The sequence below is a fragment of the Salvia miltiorrhiza genome, chromosome 1 (assembly GCF_028751815.1).
Source record: "Salvia miltiorrhiza cultivar Shanhuang (shh) chromosome 1, IMPLAD_Smil_shh, whole genome shotgun sequence".
Lineage (NCBI taxonomy): Eukaryota > Viridiplantae > Streptophyta > Magnoliopsida > Lamiales > Lamiaceae > Salvia > Salvia miltiorrhiza.
Genome location: NC_080387.1, coordinates 35,841,872 through 35,854,361, shown reverse-complemented (window position 1 = coordinate 35,854,361; position 12,490 = coordinate 35,841,872). Strand labels below are relative to the sequence as shown.

Below are 12,490 nucleotides of genomic sequence, written 5' to 3'. Positions count from 1 at the left end.
ACAAAACGACGTCGTTTTGTTGAATTAGGGTTCTAGGGTTGGAATGGGGAATAGAGAAATAGATAAGAGGGAAGAAGCGGCGTCTCCACCGTGGGCGGGGAAGGAGACAGTGCTGCGTAGGGCAGCGTCAACCCAGATCGGAGGGAGGAGAACAGAGAGATAGATGAGATCTGTTGAATTAGGGTTTCGTCCGGCGAGCAGCGACTTCGCCAGCGGAGCTTGAGAGAGAGGTGGCGGTGGCGCACAGTGAAGTGGGGTTGGATTGGGGAATGGTGAGGCGGATATGTCCGCGGATGGGAGTTTTGAAAGCAGAGGGAGGAAGCGGTGTCTCTGCTGTCGCCGAGGAAGGAGACGGTGCTGTGTGGGACGGCGTCAACCCAGATCGGAGGGAGGAGAACAGAGAGATAGATGAGATCTGCTGAATTAGGGTTCCGGCCGGCGAGCAGCGACTTCGCCAGCGGAGCTTGAGAGAGAGGTGGCGGCGGCGCACAGTGAAGTGGGGTTGGATTGGGGAATGGTGAGACGGATATGTCCGCGGATGAGGGTCTGTGAGAGGGCAACGAGGGCGGCGGCCTTCCGGCCAGTGGAGCTTGAGCGAGAGGTGGGCGGAACTTGAAAACGACGTCGTTTCACTACACGTCATTTAAAAAAAAATTAACAGGTAATTCCAATGTAGATGATAATCACCATTGTCAGCAAATAAAATGCCACGTAGATTAAGTTATGTTGTCGGAAAATTTCGCCGGATACAAATCGCGACTGGAGGATTAGTTGTGATATATTGAGACAGAATTTCTGAAATCGATGCAAAACACGAAAATGAAAATAGTTATAGGATTTAACAACTATTAGCCCTATCAAATTTCAATAATTTGACTTCCACTATTCACAGGTGACAATCTCTAAAACACGCCTTCCTGCTTATTCTAGAAATTACGCATAAAGGATTAATCAACAATTTATTTTCATTAAATTCAAATGAAACACCCATATTAAATTATGATGTTACTACAGTTTTCCCGTCTCTTTCAAACACTTTTTAGAGTAATTAAAAAAGTTGAATGATACGAATTTAATTTAGCAGTGGCGTGCTGAATGATAACCAAGGAGACAAAACAACATGGTCCAGGACAAAATGAAATTTGTAATTAATTAGCCAAAAAAATATATTGTCAAAAATATATTGTTTTGTGATGGTGTGATGATATCCAAAATATAATTATAACTGCTAGCTTGTAAGAGCATCCACAGCGCCAGCGTCGAAGCCGGTGTCGATCCGGGGCGAAGGAGGCGGCCGCGCGCTGGAGACGCGCGCAGATGCGAGGCTGTGTCGAAGCCTCAACCCGGGGTGAGAGGGGAGAGTGTATGGCGCGTCCGAAGGACGCGCCCAATTTAAAAAAAAAATTCAAAAATCGTTAATTTTGTTCAAGGGGGAAGGGGGAAGGAATGGAGTCTGTGTTTTTGCTGGAAAAGAGACGCAGATGGGGGGAAGGGGGAAGGAATGGAGTCTGTGTTTTTGCTGGAAAAGAGACGCAGATGGGGGGGAAGGGGGAAGGAATGGAGTCTGTGTTTTTGCTGGAAAAGAGACGCAGATAGGGGGGAAGGAATGGAGTCAGTGGGGAAAGAAAAAGAAAGAAGAAAAGGGGAGTAGGTGGGTGGGGAATTTTGTTTTTTTTTTTTTTTTTTTTTCTTTTAAAATCTTAATTATTTAAATTATGTATTTTTTTTATTATTTAAATTATGTAATTTTTATTTTTATTGCAATGTTTAATTTAAATTTTAATGAAATTTGAATTAAAAATACATTTGGTCTCGTTTTGGTCCGATTGAGTCCTAGAAAATTAGTGTAATTTTTATTTTTTTTATGGTATTTAAATTATGTCTTTAAATTATTGTAATGTTTAATTTTATTTTTAATGAAATTAGAAATTTAAAAATAAAAGTGTAGAAATATGAATTTTGTGGAAATGGGGATTTAAGCACCCACCTAAGACACAATGCATTGGAGAGGGGTGTGTCTTAGGTGGGGCCCACTCCTAAGACACCCCTCTAAGACACCACCATTGTGGATGCTCTAATGCGCTGAGTTTGAACAAAGAATCACTTTATATTATAATTTATAAATAAAATTTATAAAAATAATTTTATATTTGATCAGAGTTCACTCATTTGGAATTATTAGTAGTGACATAACACAACAATGAATCAAAAAATAAGGTTAATACGGTTCAACTATTCAAACTCGTCCAAGATAAATGTAGAAACAATACATTCGTGTGGCTATTTTGAAGAAGGAAATATAAATTTTGGCCACTAATTTGAAAAACACAAAATCTGATCATTTTTACGTTTTAGGACCGTTTTGCCCTTAATTAGGGCGGGCCAAATTTGAGTTTGCGTGCGCGTTAGGTACACTTGACACTATTAGTATCAAAAGTACCAACAGAAAAAAAAAATCAAGTAAATTGGTACACTTAGTGCTAATAGTGTCATGCACGAATGGTACTAATGATCATATTAGTGCAAATAGTGTCATATACTTGTGCTTTTACATTGTCTTGTCTTATATAGGTGGATGCAGTTATATGACTATTTTGAACACTTCTCCGTAGGATTTATATTCTCCATTTAGGATTTAGATTCCTCATTCAGGGTTTAAATTCCCCATTTAGGATTTACATTCTTCATTTAGAGTTTAGATTTCTCATTTAAGGTTTAATCATCTAATGATACTTTTGGCCCTAATATTACCATTTGTGGCAAAAGTACCAATTTACTTTTTAATTTCTATTGGTACTTTTGGCACTAATGCTGTCATTTGTGTCAAAAGTACCAATTTAATTAGTTCTTTTTTCTTTTCTTTTTTGGTACTTTTGGCACCAATAGTGCCAAGTGTTCGTAACACGCGCACAAACTCTAACCCGATCCACTTTAATTAAGAGAAAAAAGTCTTAAAACGTAAAAAATGACCAAAATTTGAATTCTTTAGAAGGGTGGCCAAATGTTGTGTTTTACTGTTCAAAATCACTATCTCAAAATGGGACTCATAAATGTATCAGTACACGTCTCAAACTCAACTAAAAAGTGATTGTGTTACTTATTATAGTTTTAAACACGAATAATGATACTTGCTAATTACCCCGACACATTTGTATTTATAAATATAACTTGATACTCCCTCCGTCCATCTAAAGTATGACATTTTTGGTGGGCACAGATTTTAAGAAAATTGGTGGTGATTTTTATGTAGTGGAGAAAAGGTCTCACCAAAATTTGAAATAAGTGGTTGAAATAGAATTAAGGATGATTTTTTTTTTTGTTAATAAGTAGTGTTTGTAACGATAAAAGATAAGAAAAAGTGGTGGGGTCATGTCTTAAAATGGAAAATACCATACTTTTCGTTGACACCCAAGATGACAAAAGTTTCATACTTTCGTAGACGGAGGGAGTACATAATTAGTTATTTGTCTCCATAACAATCCGAACATTACAAAATAGACATTAATAATAAATAACACATGATAAAAGGTTAAAAATTAAATAAAATTCACATAGACATGTCAATTAATATTAAGAATCGTTTAGAATTTAAATACTCGTACATGTTTCAACCCGTTTAAAAAAATAATTTTACTACTCAATTATATCTCAAACCTGTGTAATACGTAGTAATATCTGCTAAATACTCGAACTCATTTAAATTAATAAAATATCTAAATAATTGAATATAAGTTGTTACAATAATTGCTTATTTATATCAATAATACTCGAACACTACATAGTAAGCATTAACACTATATGGTATAAATACATGTATATACCCCTAACAATTCAATCGTTCAATCAAACTAATGAGGCTAAGATTTAGCTATCCAAACTTGTCTTGAATGTATTATTATTAAATACTCCCTCCGTCCCATTATTGAAGACACACTTTAATTTCCTTATTAGGTTGTCCCAATAATATATACATATTTCTATTTTTAGGTAAAATTAGGGTTTCATTAAATTTAATTAATCATAACCCTAATTACACTATAAAGTAGCAAACCCTAACCATTTTCGATCATACTCTCCCAAACCCTCTTGGTCTGGAATACTCTATACCCACTGCCCTCCATCTGGAATCGCCGCCGCCCTTCTCCTTGTCCCTCTGCCGCCCTCTTCCATCGGGATTTATAAGGTGGAGGTTCATTTTGAGTATTTGGGAAATAAATTTTGAGATGCGAGCTAGGGCTCGATTTTGAAAGAGGAATTTAATTTATGAATTGAGAGGGGAGAGGGAAAAAAGAGATAGAGGGCATGGGGGAAAACCGATTGTTCACCGAAAAATGCAACAGCGACGGTGGCAATTTGAGAGAGGAAGAGACTGGATTTTGTACTCCTAAGGAACATGGGAAAGAAATGATGACAAAAGGGGACAGCGACTGAGCGGAGGCACATGCCTGTTCACCGGATCTCTAACGAGGCGTGGCCTAGCCGACGGCTGGAGTATCAGGGGGCGCATCGGATCTAGTTCTGGGGGCTAGGGTTTGCAGGGCGGCGGCGCCATCGCTCGAGATACGTGTGCGTCTGTGAAGAGAGGGAGCTTAGGCGAAGGGAAAGTTATGGAAACAGCGGCGATGGCTCGTCGGATCCTCGCCGGTGAAAAAAGAAGGATTAGTGGAAGAGGGGGTTGTAGAGAGCGATTTCTGGGTTCGATTTTGGGCGGCGTAGCAGAGGGAAGAAGAAGAGTGGTGGTCGGCGGCGATTCCACCGAAGAGATTTGAGAGAGAAGATGAGAGAGAGAGTTGAGAGTTAAAACAATTTAAAACCTGCACTAAATTCTCTAATCTAATTTTCATAAATTCTCGTGCTTAAATGAAATATGTCTTCATCATTGGGACGAAGAGAGTACATGTCATTTTTAGTGGGACGGTGGGAGAGAGCAATGATTTTAGAAACAAATAAATAAAATTAGGCCCATTTTTCCTTCATAAAATTCCGTCACCTATTTTAACCAGTTTTTTAAAAAAGAAAAAGAAAAGTAGGCCCAATTTTCCTTAATAAAATTCGTCACGGCTTCATCATCATTACATCCAAATCATTCCAATTTCCATGCTCATTATTTTATGTTGACGTGGACTTTAATTATCGTTTGTCTGCAAAATGGAGTAATATATTCTGCATCTACGGTCCAAAATGAGCGGGAAATATATTTGAGATTCTTATATATATATAATCACAGATGTCACGTCAATTTCTAATTTATGCGAATCACATGGACGTTACAGCCATTAAATAGAATAAATCCCGCTTAGTGCATTCAAGATAAAAGGTGGGTAAGTAAGAAAAATGATAGAATAAAAATATCTTAGGCGTCGACAGGTGGAACAAGAAGTATCAATTTCATGAGTCCCACCAGCTTAGAGTAGTCCGTATTCAACCATAACTTTCACAATTCAATTAAAAAGAAAAAACATATATATGCATGGTGTGATATGCATTTAATGATTTACTTTATCTTTTACTAAAGTAATCTCTTTTTTTTCGTTGAAATGTTTTTAAGTTATGTTTCTTAATGCACCTTCATTAAAAGTAACAAGGACACCAAATAAATTATTCTGTCACATAAAAGAAAGGACACGTTTATGTTACAATATTATGACAAAATCGTAATTTAGGTTTTGTGAGATTCTCAACCCCACATTTTAGCCCAAGCACTCAAACAAGGATTTCTTTACTAAAAAAAGTAGTAGTATTTTTATTAATATTTTTTACGTGCAATTTCAAAAACAATAATTCATCATTTCGTCGTGTACGTAGTCATGCGGCAAGAACTCACTTTCCCATTTAGAATTTATTATTTTCACTAGTACCTATTGAATATGTTACAACACATGATTATTTTCAAAATCTCAATCTAATATTTACAAGAATTATGTAATTTCATGACTCGTAGTATAACATGGGACCTACTTTGAGTTCGGACAACTTTCACCACAATCCCATGTCATAAAGCAATTGAATTATTACATAAAAATCCAAGACAACTCGTGGACTTAACAACAATTTCAATAATGTGTTTACCATGTTTGAAAAGACAACGTAACAACTGTCAAAATAATTCAAAAAGGGAAAAAGAAAGAAAGAAAAAAAAAAGATTAAGAATTGAAATGTGAACAAAAAAGGCGTGAGCATAATGAAAGTGAAAGTGGTTAGTGGTGAGCAAAGAAAGATGATAATAATGATCATATATAAATGGGACCAAACACCTCAAATCACACTCTTTTAACTTTCTTCTTGTATGCCCACACAAGTAAACTTTTGACCGTTAAGAGTTTACACCAATTAGATCACGACACCTCCGACGAGGCGGCGCACACCTACGTGTTGTATTGATGAAATAAAATGCGGGATCAGATTCCCGACAAGGGATTCGGGACGAAGAGGATCAAGCTTTCCCATGTGCAAACTCATTACAAGTAAGAATCATGTGCTTTATCGAAACCTAGTATACTCATGTTTGCAGTGATGAAATTAAAAGACTCGATTACAAAGGAATCGAGGAAGATGAGCCCTAGATCAAGGTTTCCCATATGTTCATGTAAAAATGGTGTGCTTGGTTGGGAGCTCACACGGTCACGTGTGTACTGATGAAATAAAATATATGAGTTTAGAAGGCTCGATACAGAGGAGTCGAGTCGAGGGAGATGATCAAGGCAGCCCATGTGCAAGTCTTGCAAGTAAGAATCATGTGCCTTATTTGATGATCAATGAAGCATTATTCTAATGGAGAGATCACATGCAACAAACATCAACTTAGATACCTGACTCATGCTGTAAAGAAACAGCGCAAAAATAAGTTTTTTTTTTCAGCCTGTATCTATAGGTTGTATGCCAGACTAACTATATAATCTATTGTACAGGAGGAAATGGCACAAACTCAGTCAAGCAAGTGAATCTAAGATACAAATACGGTAAAAATAGGCATAGATAAGGCAACAAAGCAAAATGATCATGGAGCAAGAGGTTCTTGCCTCGTGTGTCCGTTGTTGTAGCCATCGTAGGGTTTGGTAGATGCCTTTTTCCTCTTCAACACGACGACCCAAGTGAAGGCTTCCAGCGACAGGGCAATGCCTCCAAGAACCGCGATCACAACAATGTATGCACGCCTCCACTTGGGGTCAGGCTGCAATATGTCGAGACCTTTGAACACGTTGAGGATGCCAAGGACAGCGACTGAATATCCTATCCCATGATGGTATATATTCCAGTAGATGCGGAGCTTATGGTCCTTCTTGGGCCTCAGAAGCAATGCAAATACCTACATAATAACGCCAAACGAGCAACCACCACATACCAGCAAAGCTCAGCATCAATGCGAAAGATACAGTTCTAAACAGCCAAACCCTCATAATATATAATCCAGAAACACACCCATCAATCACAAATCAAGATTAGCCCTAGACTAATTCTTGATAAAATTATGCATTCCCTCAATCAAAAAATGCAGATAATAACAAAATCTTGCTGTAAAACAGCCATAGCCATTACCTGCAGAGTTGCAAAAACAAAGAGCGTGATCCCAATGTTGCGATGGACTGAATGAGTAATAGACTTGGACTCGCTCCCGAGTTTAAGGCCAGTTCCCCAACCAGCAACCCCAATGGCGTAGGCAGAGACCTGGCACGAGACGTGCAGGTAAAACCACGCTGGATCAGCCGAGGGAAACACCTTCAAGTATCGCGCAATTATGATTCCGGTAGGGAACATAATCCCCCAGCTCACCACATTCAGCACTCCATGAATCTGAATACAGCACGATTATTAATCCCCAAACATTTTCCCCAAATCAATCAAACTCCTATTTCTAACTAGATTTGACACAATTATTAACCCCATCACCAGAAACTAATGAAGTTCCAATAATGAATTTGAACTAGTAAACTACTTTTATATCTATTTCTAGTAAATCCCAATTTCTCAACTAATTAATTAGATTCAAACAAATAAATGTATGTGTCATTCAAGTATATAGTATAATATTATACCAAATTTCCTCATAAAATCCAGAAAGGAAATTACAAACAGCAAATCACACACACAAAATTCGATTAAGCAAATCACACAAACAAAACTCACATTCCTCTTCTTCAGATTCGAATTGCCGCCGGCAGAAGCGGTGCTCTGCCCCTTGAGCAAATCAAGGCTGCCCTTAGAGTTCAAATTGGCGGGCTGAAACGCGTGCTTGTCCGGCACGCCGCCGGTGACGGAGGACCCCACCTGCCAGACGTGGTTGAGCACCGTCCTCCCCTTCTCCGGCAGCACCACGGTGGCAAAGAGCTTGATCGTGCCGCCGGAGGATTCCGCCGACGATTCCTTGACGTCGAACCAGACCTTGGACTCCTTGAGCGGCTGGTAGGAAGTGATGTTGTACGTCTTGACGGCCATCTTCCCGTCGGGCTGTTTGAAGGCGATGAGGGCCTGCGAACCGGCCATGCCGGAGGCGGTGGGGTTGAGGGCCCAGGAAATCCAGCCGTCGGGCTGGGCCGGGGGGGCGATGAAGGCGACGGAGAGGGTGGATTGGGCCTCATTGAAGTCCCAGTGGAGATAGGCGTTGAGGGAGGGGAGATCGTTGCAGAAGGTGTAGCGCTTGTTGCTCGTGAAGCTCTGCGATAAACACGTGGCCGCCTGCGACTGTGATGCTGGTATTAGCGAGGCGAGGAGGAGAAGGAGGAGTGCGGTTAGGAGTGGAGGTGCCATTAGTGGAGGAGAATGCAGAGGTGAAAATGGTGGGGGTGAATTTTAGAGAGAGAGAGTGTGTGGAGTGAAACTCTGAAAGTGTAGTGTTTGGGTTCGTGTTTAAATTGGGGGAGGAATTGTGGAGGGGATATTTTGTGTTTTTTATTGAAGAATATAATACTCCATGTAAAGTGAACATTTCTTGACGACAAGATTATGTATTTGAATAATTAAATTTAATATGTAAATGATACTATAATCGTGGTTTTGATTCAGGGAGAGATTATGATTAATTATATACTTTGGTTAAATTTTGACAATATTTGAGTGGGAAAATTATCAGTAATTAAGCATACTGCATTTTTTTTTTTTTTGAGGAAATTAAGCATACTGCAATTGAATGCATGTCTTAATTGCGTGAAGCTCAAACTGAGTAATAATATGAATTTCATTGTTTTTTTCTTCAAAGTATTATACGAACCCAATAAACCGAGATTAACACAATTATATACAGATGATTCGAGTAGAAGTAATCCAAATTCTACAAATTAGAAATTAATATGCTCCAACAATTTTAAGTAAATAAATTATTATGACTGATATACGTGAAATAATGTGATTTTTATATAAAAATTACAATATTCTTTTTGTATACAAAATAATGCGACGATAAAATACAATTAATTAGTAAAATATTTTTTCCCAGTCGAAACGTCGAAAATCATATAAATATCAATTACATCAAGATACTTTTAATTAATAAAACAAGAAAACTTTTATTTGAACGGATCATTCATCAGCATACTTTTGATTAATAAAATAAGAAAAACTTTTATTTGAACGGATCATTCTCTTTATATTTGTGTTTATTTTCAGTTGGGTGCAGATATATTTCTGATTATTAAATTTTCGTCCCTTTGAAAAACACTCCAAAAATTGCCAAATAATTGGCCGGTTTTTCGCCTATATACATGCTAGTTGAAATAGTAAATTTGTATAAGACGTTAGTGACGTTACACATGACATTATAGGCTCCTTTGGTACAAATGATTGACCGTATATAGAACCGATCACCTATTCACTGTGGACAAGTATAGTGTGTCCACCAATGATGTGACAATTTTAATTTAGAAAGAGAATTAACATATCTTACTTTAATTAAAATTATCTTACTCTAATTAAGATTGACACACCAATAGTGCGCACATTATGCCTGCCCACAGTGAGTAAGTGATCGATTCTGTAACCGTATAATATAACTATGGCATCCTACTTTTTTTTTCTTTTTTGAGGGAAAAAAAATAAGTTTAAATTAAAAAAATATCCAAAATAATATTTCTAAACCAACTAGGGAAACCCGTTGCCCAACAAACAAAATCTGGACAAGAGCGAGTAAACTAGGCTAGGCTATGAGCAGTTTTATTGGCCTTTTTAAACACATGACACCCTAATATTCTCTTTGTTTACGAAAAAGTGTCATACTTGTCCTTTTTTTTCGTCCATAAAAAAGTGTCATGTTTATCTTTTTGTACATTCATGCCCTTTATTTTTCAACTTATTTACAACTTATGTCATTAATGAATCCACTATTTTATTTAACCCATGTAATTAGCACTACCCCTACTCTCTAACTTTTACCTCACTCAAAACAACTTTATCAGCTTTCTTAATACCCGTGTCGGCTAACTCAACTCAAAACACCTATTGAATTGACTCACAATCGTACGAGGTCAATTGCAGTGGAATAAGCTAACCCAAGTCGTACTCTCAAGGGAGGCTAAACGGGGCGTTTACCCGTCTTGCACACAATTAACAAGAAATTAAACCTAAACATTCTAATCAATATTTTGGGTCTGACACTCTCTCTCATTAACTAGCACATAATTAACATAAAACATTTAAAATTATCTAGGCGGAAATCAAATGTAAATAAGTAATAATGAAATAACATGTAATTTTACGCCAGGATTCACGAGGAAAGCAATAATTCAATAATTAAACAAGCAATCAATAAAACAATTATCTAGACAGCACTCTAAATCATAAATAAGAATTAATCTAAAGAGTAAACGGGAAGAAATATATATATTGTAATGAAAATCATAAATCTAGAGTTTATCTAAGCAATAAATGGAAACTTACAGCAAATGACTATAATCGGAAATTAATTCTCTAACTATTGAATTAATCTAGGCGTAAGGATGGAAATCAAAGCAATAAACCCTAACTTGAAAAACCGATGTCTGGAACGATGGCTAGAACTCTGCCTGGGAAAGTGTAAGTGTACCCTAGGAAATGAGAAGTCAGCCTTTTATATCCCCCAAAGTGAAACACACTTTTCTTTTCTATTAAGGCTGAACGCGCAAAAAGAGTTGAGAACACACACCTAGCGGTCGCGGGGCGAAGGCAGTGCCCGCTGGACGCTGCGTGTGTAAAGGTGCGGGGTGGAGAAATGCCCTCGGTCGTTGGCCTTGAGTAGCTCGGGCACTGGGGTTTCTCAGCGAGCGTGGGGCGTCGAGCGGTGTGAAGGCAACGTGCGGGCTCTGGCCTTGGCTGAGCGGGAGCGGGCGCGGGCAGAGGAATTACCCCAACGGTCGCTGGGGTTTCGAGCAGGTGAGGGACGGTGTGAAGGCAATGCGCGGGCGCTGGCCTTGGCTGAGCGGGGGCGGGCGTGCGGATAAAAGGTACTCGGACGCTGGGAAAAGCCATCGGGCGCTAGGAATGGCAGCGAGCTCGTGGGCAAGTCGTGGGGTAATTGGTGCGCTCGTGGGGAAAAGCCAGCGGCCGCGGGTTGTCAGCGCGGACTGCATTGCGTGATGTTTTTTGTTTTGGCTCGTTCTCTCTCGTTACAAGTTGGATTTTGGATCCGTTTTCGCCTACGAACTCGTATCGAGATGAACTACAATTCTTCTTAAGACCAATCAGTCAAATTCGAACTCCATATTTTTTCACTAATTAATCAATTAGAGCATCAAATCCTGAAATAACAAAATAAGCGCATAAGCTCAAATCAATCAATTACTGAGTGAACTAAACCAAAAATATAAATCCATAATGCACATAAACACCAAAAGAATCATCACAAAATATGACTAAACACCGGCACCCAAATGGAACACTTTTTTGTGGACGAAGGGAGTATATTGTTTCATAATAAGTACACCCTCCGTCCCACTATAAGTATCTTAAAACTTTTCGGCACGGAAATTAGGAAGAATGTGTAATTTGGTTAAAAGTGATAGGGCCTACACTTTTTTAAGAGTTAAAATTTTTCATTTGTGGGATAGAGGGAGTACTACAAAATAAACGGTCTTTTATAAATTCAAAAACCCGATAAAATTATACAGATTTATAAAATTATCCATACCACCTATGAAGCAATATACGTAATAATTTAATTATAATGATACTAAATTGTCCTAATATCAACCAAAGTAGTATTATTAAATAATTTAATTATAATAATATTTTAGGAAATAAAATTTATATAAAATCTTAATATGTTATGTTGGGAAATAAATGAAATATCATTGTCCTAATTTTGATGATACCAAAACCACTAGAAAGCGTCTTCGTCTTCATTCTTTTTAGGGGCTCAAGTGTTTAGTCCTCACTTATCTTGATTGAAGCGGCAAAGACTGAAGATCAGCTGACTGAAGATCGAAGACTGAAGTCACCAGTCAAAGATATTCATGCAATACATGACAGCGTCGAATCTGAGCTTAAATCAAGTACCAGTCGACATTCTGCATCGGACTGAAGTGAA

The 12,490-nt window shown here is 38.1% G+C and overlaps 1 protein-coding gene across 1 annotated transcript; it reads right to left on the bottom strand.

Moving 5' to 3' along the window:
- Window positions 1-6,785: 6,785 nt before the first annotated feature.
- Window positions 6,786-8,923, bottom strand: LOC131022819 (cytochrome b561 and DOMON domain-containing protein At3g25290-like). Its single transcript, XM_057952348.1, has 3 exons — window positions 8,125-8,923; window positions 7,537-7,791; window positions 6,786-7,306 (listed from the first exon to the last, which is right to left on the bottom strand). The coding sequence occupies exons 1-3, from the start codon at window positions 8,743-8,745 to the stop codon at window positions 6,998-7,000; spliced, it is 1,185 nt and encodes a 394-aa protein (XP_057808331.1). The 5' UTR covers window positions 8,746-8,923; the 3' UTR covers window positions 6,786-6,997.
- Between the last annotated feature and the right edge of the window lie 3,567 nt (window positions 8,924-12,490).